The sequence below is a fragment of the Vidua macroura genome, chromosome 19 (assembly GCF_024509145.1).
Source record: "Vidua macroura isolate BioBank_ID:100142 chromosome 19, ASM2450914v1, whole genome shotgun sequence".
Taxonomy (NCBI): Eukaryota; Metazoa; Chordata; class Aves; order Passeriformes; family Viduidae; genus Vidua; species Vidua macroura.
Window position 1 is genome coordinate 13,050,092 of NC_071589.1, and position 25,029 is coordinate 13,075,120.

Sequence of the window (25,029 nt, forward strand, 5' to 3'; positions counted from 1 at the left end):
AGAAACCCTTAGAGCTGATCTCTAAAAATCAGAAGAATGAAATGACTAAGGAATTACAGAGTCCTCAGAATGGTTTATTTCTTTAGTGAAGCTGATTTTGACTGGGCAGTGGGGAGGAGGAACTTGTGTCTCACCAGTAACACTCATGATGCAAATACTGCTGATTGCTTTCAGGTGAAGGGGGACACAAAAGGCCTGTTGCAGGCATGGATGACAGAGCAGAGAGCCACAGTGACAGCTGAGAGGCAAACAAATGTATTCTGAACTGACCTCATGGTGCTCTGCTCCTGGCACTGGTGTTCCAACCTCCATCTCCTCCTGCTGTGCTTCTCCACTGGCAGGCAGAGCTGCAGCTGAGGTGTAGAATTTTTATTAGAAAGCAGCAGTGCACTCCTGCATCAGTCAGATCAGAGTTTGTTTTAGCAACTGCATCCCAGAGCAGCAGAACATCTGTCAGAGACCCATTAGCACCTGCATGAGTTGCTGAGATTCACCTCTCAAACACAACCACAGCTGCTCGGGCTGTCAGGCTTCATGCAGCAAGAGCTGGAAAAATGTGACACTGAGCTAATGCCTTAAGCTCTCCCTGACTCCTGTCAGGCAGTGTGGTGAAAGGAAAAAGAGTAAGAAAAAGCTGAGGGGAAAGATCCTTGACAGTCTCTGCCATGCAGCATCTGCTGCCTCCTGTGCTGGGACAGAACACTCAAGCTGATGAGCAGTGCAAATGCCACATTTTTGTCAAAAAGAAAAGGGAAAAATACCAAATTAGCTTGCTTAATGACCTAAAGTTGTAGTAGTGAATTAAATACAAGCTGGGAGCCATGTGGTGACCCCCCCAAAACCAGGTGCTGAGCAGGAAAGTCATCAGATACGTTGTGCCAGGCATCAGTTCCTGTAGTAGCAAGTCTGGGAGCACAGCTCCCCCTCTCCCCAGCACACAGCTCACCTCTGGCTGCACCTGGATCCTGAGAGAACACCTGGCTGATGGTGAGGTTCTGCAGGGCTGCCAAGTCAGAGGTCATGTCCTTGGATCTGCGGAGGTCGTCGATGTGCACCGACTGCCACAGCCCTACAGGCACAGAACCACAGGGATCACTCCCAGCCTGCAGCTTGTTCTTCCAGAGCTGCTTCCCCAGGATTACCTGCCAGCCCCTGGGGTTATGTTCAGAGGTCACTAACTCTCACCTCTTGCTGTAGGAGGGGAAAGCACAATGCCCTCAGAACCTGCTGCTGCACATGTCCCTGCCTGACATGAGGCTCTCAGAAGCCCCCAGACCCAGAGGAATCTTGCTGGATTGTCAGCACCTGCTCCAGAGCCCCTGGAGGACAACACACCCTCCGAGTTACCCTCGTGGCTGTGTGCTGCTCTCCAGCTGACTGGAGAAGGGACCTGTCTGTCTGTCAGCAGGCAAGGCAAGGTGCTCCCAGCCAGGACTGCCAGGTACTGATCCCCTGGGCAGTCCTGTGGGACAGGGAAGCAGCTCTGACAACCCACAGGAGACACTGAGTCCAGCTTCTCAGCATTTAAAGGAACAACGAGCAAGAGAAATGATTGCCTGAAGGGACAGATGGGCACACCCACCTCCATGGAATCCCACGTAGGATGTTCCCCCTTCCAGCCGGGAAAGCTTCATGATAAAGTAAACAAAGACAGAGACTTCCCCCAGGTCCACCTTGTTGATCTCGTTGACAACGGTGTACCTGCAGCAAAGAGGAAATGCTGCTGGCAGAGCAAAGGCACACAGAGGCCCATGGCCACGGGTCTTTCCTCAGAGAGGTCATGTTCCCTCTCCCAGAACAGACACAGGTGACTTCCACTCCTTCCTCCCAGCTGTGGTGCTGAGCTGCCACCTCCAGCTGTGCCCTGAATTATCCCATGACCCTCAGCTCTTCAGGAATTCTGCAGCCAGTGGCCAGAATTCACACTTCCAAGGGGATTATCTGCTCATTTCACCCAGCTTAACTTACTCTGACTTGGGTTATGGATTATTTGAAATATAATCAGTGCATTTAGATTCATTCTGCTACAGAATAAAGAGCTGCACATTCCTGAGTGTGAGATCCCCAAACAGCATCAATAACCAAACACAGGGAGGAGTGGCCAGGCAGAACTGAACCACTCCACACCCAACTCACTTGGCTGAGGCAATGAGCTGAGCATCCCGAGAGCCATCTTCGAAGTCTGTCTGAATAATGAGGACTTTATTTCCTGAAGTAGAATCCAGGAAATCCCTGAAGAGTGAAAAAGAGATTTAACAGAAGTCACTGAGTTTAAAGATCAAACATTAAAGACCACTGAACCAGTCACTGGTGCATTCCACATTAGCTTTGGCTGCTGCAGCAGGAGAGAGAAAAACACCAAAAACCCATCTCATATGATGGAGCTGATAAGGTTTGTCCCTTATTTGGGCACAGCCAGCCCACTGCCAGCCCAGCCTCCCTTTTCCATATTCTTACTCTGAACGCTCTGCCCACGCACCTTCCACACAGCTGACAGCCCATTCCAAGCAGGAAAACGCCGGCCCAGACTCACCGGATGCCCTTCAGGAAGGAGTACTCCGTGTCAAACTGCTGCAGGAACAGGATCTGCGGCCTCTGGGCCTTGCCCTGCACCTCCCTCTCCAGGCAGGCAGCGTCGGCACTGGTGAGCAGCCGTGAGAAGGTGGTGACCTGGGGAGAGAGGGGCAGCAATGCAGCACCTGTGCTCGCAGGGCTGCCAGCCTGCTGCGGAGCTGCGCCGAGCCCCGAAATCAACATTGATTTGCCGCCAGCTCTGCACACCCGGCGCCGCAGCACACGCAGGCGGTGGTGCCGTGCTGCAGGCCCGGCACATGGAGCTGAGCTGGGTCAGGAGGGCTGGCAGCACCCCGTACTCACCTCGGTGAAGGCGGTCTGGGGCTCGGCTGCCGCGCGCACGTGGGCGCCGAGGAAGTCGGCGAAGGACGTGTGCTGCTGCTGCCTGAAGTAGGTCTGGGCCGGGGAGGGCGTCATGAACACCCCCACGGAGTTGCAGAGGCGGATGACGGCGTCGGGGGTGGCACAGTTGAGCAGGGCCAGCCGTGCCTGCTGGGTGACGCGGGGCAGGAGCTCGGCGGGGGCGCAGGTCGAGCGCAGGCGCTGCGTGCCCTGCAGCACCAGCGAGGCGCAGGTGTTGTCGTGGTAGCCCACGAACACGTCTGCGGGGCGGTACCGCTGCTGGCTGATGAAGTGCTCCTCTGTGTTGACCGCCGTGAACTCCTGCACCCAGCGCTCCAGCTCCTGCACGGCCTCCCTCTGGCCCTTGTCCAGCACGGTGTTGATGTCCAGGTAGTGCTTCTCCAGCCGGTTGATCAGCGGGATGGGGAAGTGCTTGTACACCACCTCCTTCTCCTCGATGACGATCAGGCGGAACTTGGGGTGCACCCGGCACTTCACCCGGTGCGTGCCCAGCCCCAAGTCCACGTACTTCTGCCCAGCCAGGTACACGTAGTACTGGTTGAGGGCATCGTAGAGGCTCTCGTAGAGGTTCTGCAAGTTGAGGAGCACAACCATCTGGCCAGTCTCCATGCAGACCTTCACTCGGTTGATGTTCCTGCATATCTGGGTGTATTCTTGGTCCTTAGGAAAACTGGAGCCAAAGATGATTTCTGGCTGCTGTCGGGCAGTGAAAAAAGCCTGCTGGAGGATCTGCAGCGCTGCATAGTTCTCAGTCAACACAAGCAGGTACCTGCAGTCCCCATCCTCAGCACTGCTGTAAATGTTCTGTCGGATCAGCTCTATCCTACTGATATCACGAGCAAGTATCTCTCCTTTTTCTAGCAACTTGGAAGTGAATATTTCCAAGGCGTTGACATCATCTTTGCCACCAAAGTTACGAAGAACCACTGCGGCGATGTCCTGAGGCGTGGGCTCGCTTTTGGAGCTCTTAGCTAAGGCAAAAAACATCTTTATGAGGCTGTAGTAGTCACGCAGGCCAAAGAACTCCCTGTCCTGGGCCTTGCAGATGTTTTCATATGCATCTGCAAAGTGATGGAAATACTGCTCGACCTTCTGCAGAGCCCCTCGTGCCGAGCAGCAAATGCCCTTTGCGCTCTCGATGAGCTCCTCTCTGCTGGGGTCCCCACGAGACACAAAGATGCCTCGATTCATCTTTGCAGGGTCCAAAGCCCAGTTGGAAATCCCAATGAAGCCAACCTTTTTGTGAGGAAGAGGGACATCATCTATGCAGCCATCCTCCAAAAGTGGATGCAAAGTCTTCAAGGGCATTTTGGGAGAGTCTTCTGCCAGCCCAATCTCATCCAAAACCACCACTGATACATACTCCTCCAAGTTCTTCCCTTCCTGGAATCGAGCACAGTGCTTGAAAGTGCCTATGATTCCCTCTGGAGTGGAGAGGGGGCTGCACTGAAAAGACACGAGATGGATCTGCTTCAGGTCCTTGAACAGATCAGAATGAGCTGCTTGGCCCTGCATAGCATCAGCCACGATGGTTTTTGCCAGGGATTTGGAGCTCCCAGGCTTTCCAACCAGAAAAAGAGGGATTTTCAGCTCAATACAGATGACCATCATGAAGACATTTTCCTTCAAGGCCAAGTTCCTTGCTATGGTATCCCGGAGTGGCACCCCACTCAGGAATAAGTCCTGCATCAGGGTGATTTCTTCCAAAATCTTTTTCTGGGTATTGTAAGGCTTTGGGAGGACCTGGCTGATGGCAGTCCTGTACGGCTCCTTCCTTTCCAGGGACGCGTGGTAGCAGACCCCGACCGCCAGCACCAAGGACCAGATGACGCCGTTTCTGTCGCCGCTGCCCTTGGGGGCTTTCCTCTCGGCCAGGTACTTCTCCAGCTCCCTCAGCAGCAGTTCCCTGTGCCCGTAAAACCACTTGAACACCTCCATGCAGCGCTCCACGTCCCGCAGGCTGACGAAGCTGCACTCGTCGTCCCTCTGCCTCATGTACTGCTGGGAGGCAAAGAGCACCTCCGTGACCGTCCCCACCTCGTCCCTGGTCATGGGCAGCTGCTCCGCCACGCGCTGCACGATCTGCTGGATGTACATCTTCTCCATGCAGTTGTTGAGCTGCCCGAAGTCCCACACCAGCGGGATCATGCTGGGCGGCAGCGCGTGCACCCGGTACACGAGCTGTCTCAGCGGGATGGACCCCAGCTTCTCCCGGGTGTCGTCGGCCTTGACCCGGTAGCCCAGCCCGGCCAGCTCCAGGCGCTGGATCATCCTGTCCGTGTGCTTCCGGTAGGGATTGCAGGCTGCGATGATCCGCAGGCCAGAGCCAGAGGCCAAAGGCCTCCCCTGCACCGTGCGGTCACACAGAACCTCCTTAATGCTGCTCACGGCCTCTGTCGTGTTGGCTTCATCGAAAAAGAGGATGGTGTCCAACCCGTACTGCTCCTTGTTGGATTTAGCCAGGGCTTCCGCTTCTCTGATCCTGGCGTAGATCATCTCTGCAGTGGTACCTCCATGAACCTTGACAAGCTTCATGTTCTCCACCTCTAACAGTTTTCTGCGTAACTGGCACAGGAACTTCACCAGCCTGGTTTTCCCACAGCCCGTTTCTCCCATGATGACCACCGGGATGTCGCAGCGGAACCGCATCTCGATGGCCAAGATTTTCAGCACGTTGTCGGTGGTGAGCTCGTACGTCTTGTCGGGGTCAAACACAAAGGGGAGCCCCAGCACCATGCAGAGCCTCTCGAGCTTCTCCTCGCGGGGCAGCTGATCGAAGGGCACGTTGAAGGGAACCCTCTGCGCTAACAAGCCCTCGAACAGCTGGGCAGTCATGATGTCCTTCTTGATGACATTCCCGTTCAGAGGATTGATGGCATCAATGCGATTCCTGGTCTGCTGGAAGTGGAAACCAATGAATGTCATGGACACGCGATCCTCATTGAAAAACAGGTAGGGATGAGGCTCTGACTCCCACTTCTTCCTGATGCGGAAAGGAAGCAGATCTTCCTCCGCAACGTTCTCCAGGAAGGAGGATTGTCTTCCTGAACTCTGGTCGGAAATGCTCAGGGAGGGCGTCGCAAAATCCCGCGCCATTAAAATCATGAAGCCAACCACAAAGTTCTTGAAACCATTCAAAGTGTCCTGGACAAATTCAGGGTTGCAAAAGACAGAAGCCTCACAGTCTCTCAGCTGAATGTTGAGGAACCAGGTGAAGTTGCGGAGCTCTGCCCAGGAGGGATCCACGACCCCGCAGTGCAGGAGGAAGATCTGCAGACATTCTGCAGGGGTGCCTTCCACCGAGAGCGCCTCGTACCAGAACGTGTCCAGGTCATAGCCCTGGTCAAACCTCTTCAGGTACTGGAAGGGTCTCTGGAAAGCCTCACTGCAAAATTCCTCCTTGTCCATTCCCACATCCCCAGAATGGTTCCCAAGTGTCTCCATTTCTAGCACTTCTTTGGGAGAGTTGCACGTTATTTTAGGGAACACATCCAAGAAGTGATACTTCTGGCTCGCTGACATCTGGAGAAGAGAAAAAGAAAATAAAAGGTCATCACAGAGCTGTAGCCACACTCTTCACCAGCTTAGTTAATCTGTTCTTAACAGTCTCTTTGCCTAAAACCACAGACCTGAGGAACAGGAGCCAGCCTTTTCCCCGTGCATCCCTTCTTTCACTTAAAGTGCACCAAGGAATCCTATTCCCTCCTACATTTTCCTTCCAGGAACATGAGCCTGGCATCACCTCCAGCCCCTTCTCAGGGCTACGTCAAAGAAAACTAAACCCAAGAAACTGCTGGTATTTATTCCAGTCACTTCTACATTCTGTTCTTACAGCTGCATTTAAATATTCCCCTACTTTCAAACATGCAAATTAACATGAGGGAGATTAGATTTTGCATTTTTATGTTTCCAATAAATGTTACAGTGGGGGCAGTGAGGCTTGGACTAACATGCCTTCAGAAATCACCAACCCAAGGAAATTAAACAGGCCCAATTTGCTGTCTGGTGTTAGTGTCACCTTGTACCAGGGACACCAGTTTGTTATGGGATACAGCACACCCCCAATGAAACAGGGACTTCCTGTGCTGTGTTTACAGTTACAGTCTCTACAGCTCACCACAGCTACATACAAACATGTGCAAAGTGACTGAGAAATTCCCAGAAAAGCAGCATTGCTGGTACGTACAGGTCTGGCTGCTTTCTTTGGCACTGGGGACACCTCCAGGATTTCAATGATGTACAGATGACACTTCTGCCGTAGCCACATATTGCCATTATTATCTGTCAGGTACTGCAAGACCAACAGCTTGAAGAGAAACTCTGGAATTCCACGCTGCACCTATCACAAGGAGAGATACCAAGGCACTTCCTCTTTATTTACCCATCACAACTTCACAGAACAGTTGAGGGTGGGAAAGCAGGCCCAGCTAGAACAGGCTGCCCAGGGCCACATTCAGTCAGGTTTTTAATGCCTCCACAGTGGAGACTCTACAGCTTCTCTGGGCAACTGCTCCAGAGTTGAATCACCTTGATGCTATTTGTGTTACTTACACAATAATGAGAGAACACATGCTAGGGAAATGGCAGGTTGAGAAACAAGAGCTTTAAAGAAAGCTCCTGCAAGGGTCCACGCAGGACCTGTAGGACAAGTCAGCTGTGGGAGGGGTGTACTCACTGAGGAGGTGATATCAAAATGGAATATCATGGGCTTTGTCTGGTGTTCTCTCTTCAGAAAAGGCAGGAGAGATTTTAGCACTTTATCTTCATCCACTTCTGGTTCAATCAGTCTGATGGTTTTCAGAAGTTCAGTGCAGTCAGGCTGCTCTTCTTGCAGTCTCTCATGCAGCCTCTTCACATACAGAGATTTCCCTGTTATTAAAAACACCGCAAGAATCAAAGCCATCAATATCAGATATATCACATTAAGACCATAACAGACAAAAGGAAATAAAATGCTTAAGTACTCCATGCCCTAAAAATCTCTGAAGCTTCCTAAAAGGCATTCCAGAAGACAGTCTAAATCTGGTTTGAGCAGCTGGAGCCTGGAATCCAACACATTGCTCTTGTTATCCATACGGTTTGTTTTCCTTCCACTGCCTGAGAGAAGCTTCACTCTTCATTAGGACTTGAATCTATTCTATGTTGTGCTTATTTCTAAAGTCAAACCAGGGGACAGGGCGACTTTGAGCTTTCACCTCCCTGCACCGACCACTCTGAATTGCTCTTTTTGACCAAGATACTTAAATCTTGGACACGGAACCTGGCAAGGTGAACCCCACCCTGGTTCTGAGCTCTCAGCAGAGCCCACTCTGCACATGCCATCTTACCCATGCCGGCTCTTTTGGAGGACACAATCCCAACACACATGTGCTCCTTGAACACGGCCGCAGCCGAGCTGGAGGGCTGAGCCACACGGAAGTGGTGCTGCAGGTACTGCTGGATGTCTGCCTGTGACCTCTGGGGAATCATGTGCACCTTGCAGTGGCTGAAGGCAGAGGGCAGGTAGCTGTTCTCCCGCTCGCAGTTGCACAGGATGATGAGCCTGTAGGAGCTGTTGTAGCACTGCAGGTGCTGGAACAGCTCCTGTGCCCTGCAGCTGACGTCGTAGCTCAGCTCATCCGCGTAGAGCATGGTGTAAATCTTGTCCCCACCCTGGCAGGGAATGAGGCACCTGCGCAGGAACAGCCCCACCTGCTCCGCGCTGGTCTGGGGCGTGCACAGCAGCACCTCATCAAAGGTGGGAAGGGGCTGCTTGGGGCTGTTCATGTAAATGGCCAGGGCAGAGCTGAGCACCTCGGAGCGAGGGCAGAGGATGAGGTTGGGCTGGCCCACATGGAGCAGGTCCTGAGGGAAGTCTCTGGTGACACATTCCCCGCTCCTGCTGGCCAGGTTCTTCAGCCACACGCCCAGTGTGTCGATGTCCAGGCAGTTGGGGAGGAAGGAGCCCATGTTGCTCATGTAGCACTCCCAGATGCACTCCAGCTGGGCGTTCAGGTCCCTCTCCCCATCCAGCAGCACTTGGAAGTCAGAAACAGCCTGGCCTGAGCTGGGAGGCCCCTGGCTCCCGAGGGCTGCGAGGATCTCCTGCTCGGTGCAGCGGGGGTTGAGGAAGGAGAGCATCATGAGGGCAGCATGGCTGGGGCTGCCCTGGCCCAGCTCTGAGCACAGGTACACCAGCTGCTCCGCGCTGTAGTAGTTCAGGTAGAAATGCTCACATCGCTTGGCATTCATGAAGCTTTTCCAGCTCTCCAGGAAACTCTCCATGGTCTTGCAGAGGGCTGGGAGCACAGCTGCCATATCCCCTTGCCCTTCCAGCACTGGCACGGGGCCCAGGGAGAAGTCTATAAAAACACAGGATTCTCTGTGGGGTGAACAATACACCTGGGCAAGCCAGGAACGGAAAAGCATGTTCCCAGCTGAGTAAAGGTCTATAAAGGCCTGGGCAAGTCTCTGGACATTGGAAAAGACCTGTGTGAGGACAGAGGAGAGAGAAATAAGTTAATTTACAAGTTTCAGCCATGAAACCACAGAAAGACATTCAATGAAGAGAAGGTCTTTGGTCCCAAGGTGTGTCAGGCCTTGTACAGCAACCACAGACTCTCTGTGACTTCTTAACAGCAGCATCCCCAGGAAACCAGTAAGGAACTCCTAGCTTGCTACAAAAGCACGGTGATGCTGCCAGCCAGGACAATTCCCAGTGCAGCCAGAGGATAAGGCCACCAGTTGAGTGTTCTGTCTCCAGCTTAGTTCCACCTTAGCAAAGAATCAAAGGCAGGAACACCCACGTGCCTGTGACCACCACCCCCAGCAACTCCACTGTCAACCACAGCCTTAAAAGCTTATAGTCAAGGGAAAATCCAGCCCTGGCTCCAACACCAGTAACCCCCTGGGTTTGGAATCTGACCTCAGAGAACCTCTCCACCTCCAGGCCTTGCTCTCCCTTGGCCGACATGAGCATCAGTTTGTTCTGCAGCTCGCGGAGCTCTGCCAGCGAGTACTTCCAGGAGGCTTCGGCGTCCCCCGAGCTCCCCGGGAGGGTGAAGTGCAGGACACTGTCCAAGGAGACCTGCCAGAGCAGGAGTTGTCAGCGTGGCTGGGGCTGAGGCTGTGCCCGAGGCCAGGGGAGCGCTGGGGCAGCAGCCCCAGGCAGGAGGGGCAGCGGGAGCTGAGTGAGCTCAGCCTCACCTTCTGGCCACCAGCCGGTGCCCTCAGCACGTAGACCCCTCTGCTGTTGATGGCAGCTGCCAGGGACAGTGAGGACAGCTCCACGGAGCCATGGCTCTCCTTCACTGTCTTCAGCCACTCCAGCTGCTGAGCCGAGGCGCGCTGTGGGGAGAGGAGACACAGCACTGCCCCGACTGCTCTGAAATTTGGGATCTCTGCTTACGCCTGACCAGGACAAACAGCCTGGGCTGGCACAGGAGTTTCACGATGGAGAAGGAAGAAAGGAATGAGTACTGACTTCAGCCTGCTCTTTCCGCACAGCTCTTCCTTACCCGCTCCACGGGAGGCTGAACAGAGCCCACAGTGCTCCAATACCTCTTGCTACAGAAGCAGGCCCTGCTGCAACAGGGCAAGAGTTCCCAGGCATTTGCCTCCCCTCTTTCCCACCATCAGGCCTGCAAAAGCCAAGCTGCACCACATCACACTGGAAAGCCTTGCAGCGCCCTGGAGAAACCTGTGCTACACCAGCTACAGCTGCTGCAGTGAATTTTTGTGCCGCGGGAACATCAGCTGTCTTTCCTCCAATAACAAGAGCAGCAGCCATGTCCCCACACAGGTGCCATTTGCCCAGTGCAGCCCAACTTCCAGCAACTCCTGGAAGGCAGAAACGCAGGAGGATGCAGAGGCCCTGCTCCAGCAGAACTCACCAGTTTCTCAGGGAGGGCCTCATCGCTGTCCAGGGCTCGCCACAGCTTCTGCAGGCAGCGCATGAAGTCCTCGAAGCCCGAGTCCTGGCGCAGCTCGTAGAGCAGGGAGGAGTAGCCGTGCACAGTGCCATGGAAACAGGCCACACGGTCCACGTCCATGTCGTTCTCCCCCGCCGAGATGGAGGCCAGGTCAACAAACACCTTCAGCTCATTTATGTCTGAAACGAGGCAACGCAGGAGTGAGAAACGCGTGAGGCAGCTTGGACACCAGCCCTCATCACCACCCTCTGCAGGAAATGCAGGAAGAATGCTTTGAACAGCAGCTCCTGTGTAACTGCCCTCTCCCCATCAGCTTTCCCAGGCCATCCATCCATCCATCCACGCATCCCCAGCCAGGACAGGACAGGAGCAGTGCCTGGGGGGTGTGTGCAGGTGAGCGTGTCTGTGCAGGTCAGACAGCTCAGCTGGCAGACACACAACTCCATCCCCTGAAACAACAGGTCTGAACCGAGCAGCAGCAGCTGCTGGAGCCCTCCAGGCCCAGCCCAGCTCCCAGCAGGGTGGTCACTGTGTGCTGCACCAGCCCACAGTGCATGGGCACGTTTAACGGGTCCTCAGAGCACGTTCCACACCATCAGAGATGTAACTCTCAACACCAGAAGGTGCCAAGGCACAAAGCAGATGGCTCAGGGATTCAGTGCTCCTTCTGCCCCCACACGAGCTGCCATCCCTTCTAGTACTCTAATTCCTGGATGAGCAGCACACACCTTTCAGTGCTTCTCTGACCCAGCAGACAAACTCCTTCTGCTGGGCCAGCTCCCTCAGACAGCCACGGCGGGACACAGTGATCCCCTGCAGCATCTTCTTGGCTTGCACGAGCTCAGGGCTGATGGAATCCAGCTTCTGGGTCTTGTAGGATTCAAGCTTTTCTGTCTGGAAAGCAAGTGGTGCAAACACACACTGAGTCTGGAACTGGGAAATGTCACTGGTTCTGCAGCAGGGAAAGGAAAGCCCTCTGCAAAGCCACACCCCAACAGAGCAGCAGCATCATCTCCCTTTAAGGAATGACTATACAAAAGCACTTGGAACATCTGATTTTTACCTCAAATAAGCATTTTGGGACAAGGATTGGCTCTTGACAGACTGAGACAGACTTGTGGGAAGGTTCAAATTTAACCAACACCTTGACAGTACAGGGATACTTACTATATCCAACAAGTTTTCCAGGATACTGAAATCACCAGAGAGGCCTAAACTCTCTTTGACACGGGCAATGATCTCGGCAGCATCAAAGGTTAAATGCATTTCATGGTACTGCTGGATCTGCTGGACTCTCTGGTCAACCCAGCCTCTGTGTTCCGCAGGCCGAAGCCCACAGATGGTGTTCAGCTCTGCTCTGAGATCTTCAGGATTTGTGAATTCCTGGAAAATTCTATCCACTGCAGAAAGTGTGAGACTTCCTGATCTGAGATCATCATACAGCATTGCACAGCTGTCAAAGCAAGGGCGGATCATGCTGTTCAAAGCATCATCAAGGTCCAGCTCAGGAACAAACTCCTCCTCATCTTCCTCTGGACTGTCACGCACATACTCCGCTCCTGCCTTCTGTGCTGCTTCCTCCCAGAACTGCTGGAAGATCAGGCTGTCCTTAAAAGAGTGCATTTTGTGGACAAACTCTTTCAGCTCTGGGCTCAGGCTGTAGAAGGTCTGCAGGGGTCTCGTTCCCACTGCCACAACTTGATTCAGTCTTTTTAAGCGAAGATCTTTTGAGTGTTGAAATTCCACTTCACCTACATTCACTGTAAACCAGAGACAGGTCAGAGGGAGATCAGGTGGTGCAGCTTGGCTCCAGCTCACGTCATCCCATCCCCCAAGCCACAAAATGCTACCAGGCAGGTGGCCCCCTCCAAGTGTCATTTGATGCACAAGCACTCACTTGATCCCCCCAGTGCTCTGGTTTTACTTGCCCCACCCCTCCTCACCCTCACTTTGGGGCTTAGAATCAAACCTGATCCCAAAGCCAAGAGATTTTCAAGGAAAATGCTGTTTTCTGGAGTTACCACTTTCAGACTGCTCCCCCAGAACTGTACCTCTCACAGACATCTGCACCTTCCTGCACATGCTCAGGAAGGTTCCTATTGCTTTTTCCTCTCTTCTGAGATGTGTGACTTCTTCATGCCTCAACTCCAGCAGTTCTTTCAAGCTTCTATGGAGCAGTTCCTTTTCCTCACTTGGTCGTTGCTGGTGCTCTGAAAGAAAACTCACTTGTAGTCACAAAGCAGACACTTCCCACACCCTGCACCCCAACTCAGGCTGGGAACTACAAGTCACAAACCCCGCAGTGACAACACAAACTGGAGCTGGGAGCTCCCTGCCCAGGCCAAGGGACAGCACTCCAAACTGCTGCAGCCCCTCCTGATCATTCCTAACCCCTGCAGCCCCTCCTGAGCATTCCTAACCCCTGCAGCCCCTCCTGAGCATTCCTAACCCCTGCAGCCCCTCCTGAGCAGGCCAGCATCACTAGTGATGCTCTAAGCCAACCATGCCCTCTTGAACCCATCTCTTACTTGTCTGCCAAATGCAGAGGAACTGTTCCTTGTGCTGGAAAACCTCCTCCAGATGTTTCATGAGGATGCAGCCGCTGTGGATGTTATCGGTGATACTCACAAGCACAGAGTCTGCTACGTCCATGACATTCTTTGCTTCATATGTAAGCTTGTCCAGAAGGTTTCTGTTTGTTCCTGTTCCACAAACAAAGCATGTCACATTTCCCCAAAAACAGGCAGAATCAGGAACCTTTCCATGCCCATGCCATGGCACAGAGTCCTTCCATTTCCTTTTGAATCCCTACCCAAGAGCCTGTGGACTCACACCTCCCTCCAACCCCTCATGTCTTTTTGAACAAAGCCAGGATCTCAGGACAGCAATGTGGAAACTTTCCATGGAGGGCCCAGACCCAAACCCTGTGGGGCAAACAAAAGCCATTTGGATCCATTCACTTGGCCAACTGTTTGGCATTTTTTGTGTGCCAACAACTTGTGAGAACTTCTCAGAGAAAGAAGTGATGCTCCACAAATCCTGAGGAAGCTGCAGTGGATGAGCAGAGGAATAGTGGCTCCCTCTTCCTTGGCCTTCCCTCTCCAAACCCAAGCTGAATAGTTCAAGCTTTGAGATAGGGACTAAAACAAGAGCAGGACAATTTCCCTTTGCTGCTCTGTGCAGTGGCAGCAGTGAGGCAGAGAAAAGCTTCTCAGGGTCTCCTAAAACCCAACTACAGACCTACCATTAAAGCTGAAGATATGTTTGATGTCAGGCCACGTGAGCAGGTGGTGCAGAATCATATCAAAATTCTCCTCAGACTGCCCAGCCCTGACTGGCCACGACTTCACTATGACAGCAGACACGAGCTGGCTGAACTGGCCCATGTTGTAGGCAGAGATCTGCTCCAGGAGATTGCTCTGCATCTGCCAGGGCACACAGAGAGGGCAGGGTGGGTCAGACTCTGGGCTCCCACTGTGGCTGTGCCTCAGAACTGGCACTGACACCAAGGAGTCACCTCCAGGGCTGAGGTATATTCCAAACCAGCCCTGTGACACAACTGACACCAGAGCTCACGGTGGAAACACATTACAAATATTCCTCATGGAGCTCATCTCCTGATTTCTTGTTGATATTTTTTGTTGCTGGTTTAACAAACAATCCACAGCAACTCAAGCAACATCCACCTTCCCCTGCCATCACAAGGCACATCCCTGTGCAACAGAATTGCTGTGGAATTCCACTCTTCTTTCTCCTCCCTTCCCTACTTTTCCCTTTGCCTACCAGGGCACACACGATACCTGGCAAGCTGCAGGTACAGCCTCTGTGGCACAGTTCTGGAAGCACCAGCTGATGGAGGACTCCATCTGTGTGATTTGGGGGTGCTGACAACAGTACACCAAGATTTGGTTCACTGGAGGCTCCTGAAGGGCAAAAGGGAGATTTATCATCAACTCCAAGTGTTTCTCCTGGCAGCATGAAGCAGTGCTGCTACCAAGATAATAAAAGAAACCTGAACATCAGCCCATTTCTGAGGGCCTGGGAGAGAGATCAAACAAATAAATGCTTGGAAAATATTTTAATTATTTCCATCTAAAGTGTGTGATTACTTAATATCCACTTCTCCAAGACAAGCTCACAGATGAGCTTGCTTCCTGATTTCACCAGGAAAATCAATGGCATAAGGAAATGTGTAACTGCTGTAGAAAGGAGATGAGGAGATATATAGGGCCAGTCTGAAAAGAACTGACACACGTGGGTGAGCATTTGGGAGCCCGAGCAGCACCATTTCTGCACAAGGAATGAAAAGAGAAGCATCAACCTGGCTTCTCTGAGCCCTTGGGTGTTTACTTTGCACTTGCTGGTTCTTAAAACCACAGAGGTGACAATTGCTCTGAATGTGGATTTCCTCTGCAGCACCAGGACCTGCAGCCAGGCCACTGACCAGGATTACAGCGTGAGACATTGCCATGGCCAACTGCTGAGCCTCCAGAACCTGGTTTATAGCAGCAATGGCAATTGGTATGGCCAAAGGCACTGTGTTTGCATGTGCCCCTGCTCCAAGCACAGCACAAGTCACTCCATCTGCTCTGGACACCAACCAAGGCTGCCTGGAGTCTCCCCCTACCTGCTGGATTCTTTTCTTCAGATCTGCAAGTAAAGTGTTCCTCCATGTCTGAGTGAACTGCTCATCTGGAAAGCTGATATTCACAAACTTATTCCAGGCCTGCAGGGGACAAGCAAAGCAACCCAAACCACTGAGTGCTGAGATTGACTAGAGAAGGAAATGAAAAGAACAATGTAGAAGAAATGCCCCACACGCCTCAGACAGCCTGAAGTCCTTCCAGATGTTTCCATCCTGAGGAAAAGGAACACTCCCAGAGCTGCAAAAGGCAGCTTTTAAGCCCAAACAGTGTGTAAATGTGTCAGCTGCTGAAGGAGACTTTTGGATGAGCCACTTCCACCCTGCTGTTGGAAACTGTCCCAGGGAGGGCTGGGAGCAGCAGCTCAGATTGGCAGGGCTGCTCTGAGCTTGGCCTGCTGGAAGGCCTGAGGACAACCAGGGGGACACACTGGGGGCAAGACAACACCAAGGGGCAGCTCCTCACCCCAGCAATGCCTTTAGGAACAGCCAAGGAAGAGCAGAACGGAGGTGAGCTTCAAACACTGCCCATCCCCACCCCATTCCTCACCCAGCCACAGCTACAGAGCCCAGCAAAGAGCCAGCACACTCAGGACCTGGCTAAGCTACACTGAAGCCCCTTTTTACTGACATTATGAGAAGATGACAAACCCGAAGTTCAGCGAAGAAAGTGAAGGTGACGTGGTCCAGGTACTCCTTCAGTAATTTCTGCTTTAAAACGTTTCTGAACCAGGCTCGAGCTTCCCTCAGAGTTTCACTGAGCAACTTTGGAACTTCCTGCACAGCATCCCCTGGAACCTGCCCCACACAGAGGGGAAGACAACAAAATAAACACAGTTCAAGCAGGACAGCAACAGACAACTGATTTAAATCAGTATTTCTAAAGAGAAGGCCCAAAGCCATCCAGAACACACAAGAGCCCAGCAACAGACCCAGCACTGCTTGAATAAAGAGCAGAGAGAGGCTGGGAAAGTGCAGTGCTTACAGGCAGGTTGTGCTTACGCTTGTTCCAGGAAGTAAAGACAACAAACATTTAAGGGGAAACAAAACCAGACTTAAAACAAAGCTTATCACAGCAAACCTGAGCATCTGACCTTATTCTCAATAAGAACCAAACTCATTAGGTGACTCCACACCTGCCTGAAAGTACCACAGTCTTGCTTAGAGTGTGAAGTTCTTCAAACAGACTGGATCTGACCAAACCAAGTGTTGTACCACACTTGTGATATTTCTGGTACCTTGCTTGTATCAAGACAAGAGTTCCTTGGTACTCACTGCTGGGGGCTGCAGCTGGGCAACCTTGGCAATCAGGATGGCAGCAGTGGCAGGGATCAGGAACAACCCCACTGTCCTGGCAGCCTTGCAGAGCCTCTCGTGCAGCTTGAGGCAGCAGGACAAGCAGTGCTGCCAAGAAGGAGCCCCCAGAGCTCTGCAGGGCAGCAACACAGAGGGAGAATTAATTTTCTGCTCCGAGGAAAAATAAAAAATTAAAAAACAAAGTAAAAACCCCACCAAATTCAACACCATGTGGGCAGCTGCCTCCCTCAGTTGGATTTAAAAGATGGGATAGAACTCCAGGATTCTTTTCTCCACAGAGAATTCAAGGCACACAAGCACAACCCCAGCCCTGGTGCAGAGGCAGACAATGCTCTCACAGAGGTGCACTGCACTTACCTGGCTGCAGGATCATCCAAGGCACACAGCACTGTGTTTAGAATCTCCTCTACCTGAGACTGGAAAGACAAAAAAATGAAACTGTAGAAAAAATTTTACAGACCGATTTCTGATTTGCTGAGAAGAGGGAACTCACTATTCTTTTGCATCTTCTCCAACATTTTTATAAATACACTGTAAAATAGCAAAACTTGTTTACTGGATGTCAGAGCCAATACCTGGGCAGCTTTTACATGCACAAACCCAACCTGTACTTCTTACAATCTGGGGGTTTCAAATCTATTATTAGTTGCAAGGCCCTACTCCTGCTGTCCTCACACCAATACAAGAGTTTTGATAACAACAGGAAAATCTCCCAAACCAGCAGCACCTTGCCCAACCCTCCAGTTTCATGTCTGAGGAGGTCAGGAATGAAATATCTGCCATAACTAACCAAGAGCAAATCCAGCTAAGAACACCCTCCCCTCATCAATGCCAACACCACCTTTTGCTGCAGATACACCCCCAACTCTCCCCCTGAGGAGTCTCTGACTTTAGAGCAACTATTTTTGCTCTTAGCTAGGTTTGAAGCTCGTTGTGCTGTGACCTACAGCCAGCCCCAGTCCCCTCAGTGGTGGTCAGTTCTGCCAAAAGACACCCAGGGGCCCAGTTGGAGCCTCCATCCCAGAGCTGGGTAAAGCTGCCAGGAGACAAACCTCAGAGCTTCTGTACGAGAGGTCAACGTCCTCCAACCTGTACAAAACACCTTGAAGAGTAACTAACAGGTCACTGGAGAAGTCTCTTATGAACTCAGCCAGGCTCTTTAGGGGCAGCACGCAGAGCCAGGACTTGACCAGAGTCACATCAAATTCCATCAAGTACTTCTTTTCTCTCATTCGTTCCAGCAGGGTCTCTCTGGAGGGGAGACAAACCAAAATCTTCAGGACTCCAAGGAACAAAAGGCTGTGAGCTTGTGCAGCCCACAGAGGAGTCTCCTCCTCATTCCTGTGCTTTTGTCCCTGCAGCTGAGGATCAGTGGGAGTCCCCAGGGCCCAGGGGTGGCACAGCAGAACCAAACCACTGAGCACAAGCACTCAGGGAAAATAAGCTCCAGGTCTTGCTCAGACTCTACACAACATGAGCAGTTTTAGCTCCCACATGCTCCCTGGCTGGCAGAACTGGGGGGTTTGTGTCTGGGGGGGCACACCGTGCCCAGCTGGGCTACACTCAGTGACCTCTGAGCCACCAGTGTGGCTGTGCCCAAATACCCCAAACATGCTACATTTCATGCTCTTTAAAAGCGAGGGAGGGGAAAAACCAAAAAAAAAAAAAGAGATGAGGAAGGCACAGGCAGCTCTGGAAAACTCACGCATCCCGCTTCTTCCTGGTTTCAGCAAATGGAATCCCTTCCAACCCTGCCCAGACATCCTCCTCCACCAGCCTGTGCTCCTGCTGCAGGGGAGCAGCAAAGGAATGCAGAAGGGGAAGGATCCACACCCACTGGTCTACGTCACGTCCAATGCACCTCTGGCACAAGTTTGTCAGGTCGACCTTCAAGCTAAATAAAAAAACAAAACAAAACAAACACACTGAGTGAAAGAGCAGCTTTATCCTGGCCTTGAAAACACCCTAGGGGTGTGGGAGGCTACGTTTCAATCTCCCTGTGTGCCTTCAGTTAACCTCTGGTCATTATTTTAGTTCCATCTACTCTTCACCACAGAGGGCACCTGTCCAGGTTTAAGGCCCAGAGCTGCAATGTTACTGAATCTCTCTGCACAGACCCTGCTGCTGGAGCACTGGGAAGACCCAATCCTTTATTTACAGTCTCCCCACGAGCCCTCCAGCACCCACACAGAGAAGGACTCCAGAAAGAAATGCAATGGCTGCAGCTGTGTGAGTGAAGAACTCCAAATCCAGTGCCAGGTAAGCAGTCAGATTACAACGTGGTAAACAGGCACTCCAGGGGAAACCAACCAAAAAGTGTGGAATGATGCACTGCAGCCTTGCCTGGATGTTAGCCCTGCTTCAAGCAGGAGGCTGGAACTGACACTTCCAGAGATACCTTCAAACTAACTTTTTCTCTGGTTCTCTGGCAGTAGAGAGCTGGATTCCTGTGGTTTTATCAAAGCAACACCAGCCCGGGCAGTTAGAAGGTACAAGGAGCACTTACTTGGTAATTCCTGCAAAATCCTGTTTGATGCGATGAATCTCATTCTGTACATCTTGTGGTGACACGTGATCCAAGCACAAGAGGCTGCACAGCTCAGCCAGGTCACTTTTAGGTACAAAGAGTGAATAGTTCTCAAGTACCACAAGAATGGTGAGCCCCAGAGCCAGTTTGCTTTGGATGACTCTGTCCTCTGGAGCTGCTTCTGGTGCAAGGAAAGGGAGAGCTATTTTCTTCATGTATTTTAGGAGCAAATCATTCACCTGGGACAAAGAAGAGAAGAAACAAACCAAGCACAGCATTAATCTTTCTCTTCTGAAGCCAATGTCTTCTGCCAGTTCCAGCGAGGCCACAGGACAGGAAGGAGCAGCCTCGACAACCAAAAAAGCAATGTGGCATTTCTGTCACATTTCCTAATTATGTCAACTAAGAAATTTTGGATTCCAGAAGCCCTGCTGGCATCACTGCTTAGAACAGGATCAGGAGCTTCTCCCAAAAAGCAGGCAGGTTTGGAGCAAGAGATGAGTGCAGAGAAGTTGTTAGTGACAGAACAACTGGCAGCAAGACTTAATGGCAAGGCTTAGGAAATCAATATCCAGACACAAAACCCACTCAGGTACGAAGTGACCACGTCACAGCCCTGCTGCTGACCCCCATAGGGTGTCAGAACCATGTGGTAAGTATATATATATTTTTTTTAAGATTTTTTTATTAAAGTATACAAAGAGAAATAAAAAACAATTTTTATTTTTGCTTCTTGTTTTTCTCTTTGTGTATTTTAATAAAAAATCTTGAGAGAGAGAGAGAAATGTGCTTGCCACAGAACCACACCGAGGTGCACAGGTTGACTGAAGCCCCCAAGGCAGTCAGTGACAGTCACCCCAGAAGGATCCCCACTGCTTCTGTACCTGAACTTTGACTGGAAAAACAAAATTAACCCAACGAGGTCAACAGCAAAATTAAAGTTGGTGTTCGGTAACGGAATGTTTTCTGTCTCAGCACAAGAGAAGGGATTACCTGCTCTGTGCTGAAATTTAGCTCTATCCACAGCATTGCCCTGCCATCAAACACCCGCTGGGCTACTGCAACGTTATGGAACTGCTTCAGCTGGTAGAAGAAATTCCTCAGATTGTCAGGACTCCAGGTTCCAAGAATGCTGAAGATACTTTCTAACATAATATTGGCAGCTATTTTCTTCCCTTCCACCACTTCCTTGTTTTTATCAAAAGTAAAGTATTTTTTGAACTTGGAAGGCTTTGCACACACGATGTCATCGTACTGGTGCCACTCTGGAACAGCAACACAGGGAGAACACAGGAAAACAACCATTGCAATCAGGTGCCTTTTCTCTTCCAGCTGCCTCAGCAATACCCTCAGCAGCCCACTGAGCTCCCAGCTTCAGACAGGGCTGCCTGCCAGGAATGCTGGGCCACAGGACAGCAGGGATCACCCCAAGGTGCAGGCCCAGCCTCCAGAGCTCACCTCCATTGTTGAGAAATGTCCTGTTTACCAATAAGCAGCGATTCACATGTTGATTGGATTCTGAATTCTTGTAAATGAACTCATACTCCCCCTTCCCACAGGTCACCCAGTACTTGTAAGGAATGTATTTATCCAGGATTTCTCTGCTGAGAGTTACAGCACCTTCAATGAGGTATCCATGTTCTCCCAGATGCCTTGGAAACACAAACACAGCAAAGGCAGGCAAAGGATATGTTAGCTGATCTACAGACCTCCTTTTCCATGCATTGCTCCATTTTTAATAGGAATGGTGACTGTTCATTCGCAAGAACACTTTAGAACAGTTTTCTCCACTGTGAAACCCTTTGCTGCAACCCCCACCTGTGGGGACAGAGCCAGCCCTTGCCCAGTGGCTGAGGCCCCAGAGGGACCCCGTTCCAAGAGCAGGGAACACTCACCGGGTGCAGTTCAGCTCACAGATGTTGTCCTTCCAGTCGGTGTAGGAAGGAATGCCCTGAGCCCTGATGAACACTTTATCCGTATCGGGGTTGAGCTTGAAGTCTTTGGATAATATGGCATGGAAATACACTGTAACACCCTCATTGCGCCTCACAGAGCTGCAGGAAAGAATTGGAAGGGAAAGAGAAAGGATTCTGTTGGGGTTTTTTAATTGCACAAATCACTGTAGACCTCAAATCAGACTCAAACCACCAGCTGAGTGGCTGCAGGACCCATAAACTCTGGCAGCAGTTCACTCAGACTGATGTTTGAGCAGGCCTAGTGCAAAGCCCAGTGCCAAAAGGAAAAATGGGCTCCTAAAGGCAGCAGGAGATGCTCCGGCCCAGCAGAGTTACCTGGAATGGCTACACTCTCCACCCCTTCCAGCTCACTGACATTAAGCAAAATATCAAAACAGCTCTTCACACTATTCACCTGAAGCATTGTGTGTGTGAAGCAAGCACATGTTGCTCATAAGAGCAAGAAAAAAGAGAAGCTCAAGCAAGTTCAACATATCACCCATGCTGCAGCCCCCATTCAACACTGGTTCTGTCATGCACAACCATTTCACCTCAGTTTCAAGACAATTCCACATGTCCAAGGTGAGTACTGACCCAATCCCAGCACCTCAATCTGGAATCCTGAGTCCTCCTCACAGCAGCTCCTGTTAGTGAAGAATGCTGGGGAGCAGCAGGGCTGTTCTCACCTTTCTTTAATGTTTTCCACAGGTTTCTGGTTCCTTTTTTCCTTTTTGTACTTGGGGCTGTCTGCTGCAGGCACAACACCCTCCTTCCTGGCAGCCCCGGCTCCTAGGCTCGGACTTGTCTTCTCACTCATGTTAGGCATTTTCTCACCTGGGGTCTGAATTTTCTCTTTTGTGTTTGCATTCTGCAACAGGGAGACAAGCAATGCCCAATGGAACAGGAGGCCCTGGAAGCACAGCATCTCCTCCTGGGGCGTGGGCAATTGAGAGATGGGACTCCTGGTGCAAGCAGGAAGCCATTTATTGTTTGATTGTTTCTACAACTCAGTTTATATACTCCTACAGCCTTAGGTAAAATCTTTCACTGCTAAGCAATAACCACATTATTAATGTTTCTTAGCTACATTGCTTAACCACAGTCTTGCACCTGCAGTCTTGCCTAACTACCTTTAAACAAAGCCAATTTCCTTTTCACTTCCTTCCTTACATTTCTGTTTGATGTCCCAGGGATTCTGGCCCACCAGGGTCAAGATGCCCACATCACCCATCAACTGTGCAGCACTTTCTGCTCTACTGCCCATCTGCCCCCAAGACTGGTGCACCACCAGCTTCATCCTCCTGGAAACACTTCAAACACTGATCCCCTGCTGAGGGAAGCTGCTGGCTAAGGAAAACAGCCCACGATGGAAGAGGACCAATACCCAAACACACTGCCAAGCTCAGTGAGCCCCAGGTCCCAGAGGATGGGCATAAAGAAAGCAAAACCACAGCAACTCCCAGCTTACTAGGCCTGTGTGTGAACAGAGCACAGGCACCTGCAAACCACAAAATCCCCTCATTCAATGGGATCCCAGAGCTCGGCTGGCTGGAGAAGAGACACCTCCCAGTCCTGGGGGACAACTGAGCGACCCCTCAGTGAGAGCTGGGCTATAACTGGCATCCAAGAGAACAGAACTCAAATCAGAGCCTCCCCGTAGTCCTCCCCAATTCATCCCTGTATCCCCGGGCTGGTGCTCCTCAGCCTCACCGACAGCACGAGCAAGTCACACTGGCAAAGGGAAGCTGTGCCCACTGGAACACTCACCAGAGCTCACTCACACTCACCTTGACAGTGGAACTGGTCCCTTTCTGCTTGGGCACCTTTCCAGCCTGCAGGCCCTGAGCCCCAGGGGAGGTCTTGGTCTCAGGCTTGCTTTGGGGGACTCCCCTGGCAGGAGGCAGCCCAGAGGGACTCGCTCCCTGCCCTGCTGGCAGCAGCTCCTTGCTGCTGCCCCGGGCCTGGGAACCTGCTGTGGCTGCTGGCAGCTGGCCAGGGGCACCACTGTCCCGTTCCACACCACCCCCAGCTGGTCCTCTGTGCTCGGGGCTTGTTCCATCCTCCACCTTGGCCCCCGGGGCTGCGGCGCTGGGAGCTGGGGCAGCCGCCCCGGCTCTGCTGCTCTGCTCCGCAGGGCTCAGCCTCTCTGCTTCCGGGCTGCCAGCTTCCTTCCCCAGGTGTGCCAAATTCCTGTTGCCCTCAGGTGTGTCTCCACTGGTATCAGTACGTTCATCAGCACCTGGCTTTGCTCCCTCACCGCCGGGGGGTTGGATTCCTTGAGGAGCAACACCTGTGTCAGGCAACTCTGTGGTTTGAGCTGGTGCTGTGCTTTGAGGAGGCAGAGAGTCCTGTTCCCCACAGATGGACTTCCTTGCTTTAGTCTTCTTTGCTTTCTATTAAAAAAGGAAAAACAAAGACCACAATGTCTGATTATTCATTGCCAAAGGGAAACTCTTTATCACCTCATCCATTGCAGCAAGTACAGACATCTTCCTGCTACAGGAGGCTAACAGAGAATGATCAGGAAGAGGAGGGACAAGACCAGCCAGTGAAATGCAAATAACTCTTGAGAACTGTGTAGGTTTAATATTCAAGGCTTGCTCAGCAGGAGCACAGAGCAGCACTGCAGTGTCTAAGCTGATTCGTGTAATTTGTGGTTTCCCCCAGCACCAGCACAGCGTCAGCAAACACAGTGAGCTTTTCCTGGAGGAAGCCAGGCAGCAGCTCCTCGATGTGGCCAAAGGGAAGTGGGGGATGCAGCCTGGCCTCCTCACTTCACACAGAGCAACGAGTCACAGCTGCTCCCCAGCAGGACCCTCACCTTCCTCAGTGGAGAAGCCACCTCAGCGGAGTCGCCAGCGCCGCGCTGAGCCGAGGGCTCTGCGTTGCTCTCTGGAGCTGTGACATCCTCCAGCAGTGAGGATCCCTCTTCCTCCTGCCAAGTCTCAGCAGAGTTGGGAGAGCCACCTGCAGCGTCAGGTGTGGTGTTGGGCAGAGCTCTTGCTCTGTCCATCAGCAACTTGCCGTCTGACTCCTTTGTTTCAGTGGTGGAAGGAGCCCCAGCAGCACCTTCTCCCTTCATCTCTTCCTCTGCATCAGGGACTGCAGGGACCTGCACCTCTCCTCTCTGCAATGGAGGGAAATTGATCGTTAAACTGGAAACTCACCCCCCAGTGGGGTCACAGGATGGTTTGGGTCGGAAGGGAAATTAAATCTCATCTCGTTCCACCCCTGCCACAGGCAGGGGCACCTTGCACTGGACCAGGTCGCTCCAAGTCCCTGGGTGGGGGAGAGAATCAGAAAAAAAAGGCAAAACTTGTGGGTTGAGATAAACACAGTTTAATAGGACAGAAAAGGAAAATTACAATAACCATAAAGGAACAGCCAAAGCGAGTGATGCACAGGCTGCTTGCTCACCACCCTCTGAGCAATGCCCAGCCAGCCCCTGAGCAGTGGCCCTCACCCCTCGGCCAGATCCCCACAGTCTGTCCTTCAGCACCATGCCCTGTGCTCTGCAACATCCCTCTGGGCTCTGGGGCAGCTCTCCTGCCTCTGCCCCCTCCCAGCTCCTCGCTGCCCAGGCAGCCTGAGAAGTCCTTGGCTTAGTGTAAGCACTGCTCAGCAGCAGCTGAGTCACCCGGCTGTTATCAACAGCAGCCTCATCCTGAGCCCAAACACAGCTCTGAACCCGCTCCTGGGAACAGCAAACTGTCCCGGCCAAAGTCATGAACACACAGGAGC

The 25,029-nt window shown here is 52.0% G+C and overlaps 1 protein-coding gene across 1 annotated transcript in view; it reads right to left on the reverse strand.

Moving 5' to 3' along the window:
- Positions 1-24,356, reverse strand: part of RNF213 (ring finger protein 213) — a 42,670-nt gene extending 18,314 nt beyond the window's left edge. Inside the window, exons 1-31 of the mRNA XM_053994588.1 lie at positions 24,110-24,356; positions 23,076-23,681; positions 21,975-22,156; positions 21,229-21,387; positions 20,792-20,985; positions 20,327-20,598; positions 19,313-19,572; positions 18,512-18,700; positions 17,847-18,057; positions 17,164-17,216; positions 16,765-16,918; positions 16,141-16,287; positions 15,475-15,573; positions 14,648-14,770; positions 14,092-14,272; positions 13,376-13,549; positions 12,899-13,057; positions 12,015-12,607; positions 11,576-11,741; positions 10,809-11,026; positions 10,123-10,263; positions 9,842-10,003; positions 8,265-9,405; positions 7,613-7,806; positions 7,124-7,276; positions 2,878-6,459; positions 2,534-2,670; positions 2,137-2,232; positions 1,583-1,701; positions 947-1,069; positions 271-353 (exon numbers count right to left, since the gene is read on the reverse strand). Of these exons, the coding sequence (XP_053850563.1) occupies positions 271-353; positions 947-1,069; positions 1,583-1,701; positions 2,137-2,232; positions 2,534-2,670; positions 2,878-6,459; positions 7,124-7,276; positions 7,613-7,806; positions 8,265-9,405; positions 9,842-10,003; positions 10,123-10,263; positions 10,809-11,026; positions 11,576-11,741; positions 12,015-12,607; positions 12,899-13,057; positions 13,376-13,549; positions 14,092-14,272; positions 14,648-14,770; positions 15,475-15,573; positions 16,141-16,287; positions 16,765-16,918; positions 17,164-17,216; positions 17,847-18,057; positions 18,512-18,700; positions 19,313-19,572; positions 20,327-20,598; positions 20,792-20,985; positions 21,229-21,387; positions 21,975-22,156; positions 23,076-23,681; positions 24,110-24,301 (10,263 nt within the window). The 5' untranslated portion in view covers positions 24,302-24,356. The remainder of the gene's footprint in view (positions 1-270; positions 354-946; positions 1,070-1,582; positions 1,702-2,136; positions 2,233-2,533; positions 2,671-2,877; positions 6,460-7,123; positions 7,277-7,612; positions 7,807-8,264; positions 9,406-9,841; positions 10,004-10,122; positions 10,264-10,808; positions 11,027-11,575; positions 11,742-12,014; positions 12,608-12,898; positions 13,058-13,375; positions 13,550-14,091; positions 14,273-14,647; positions 14,771-15,474; positions 15,574-16,140; positions 16,288-16,764; positions 16,919-17,163; positions 17,217-17,846; positions 18,058-18,511; positions 18,701-19,312; positions 19,573-20,326; positions 20,599-20,791; positions 20,986-21,228; positions 21,388-21,974; positions 22,157-23,075; positions 23,682-24,109) is intronic.
- Positions 24,357-25,029: the final 673 nt, after the last annotated feature.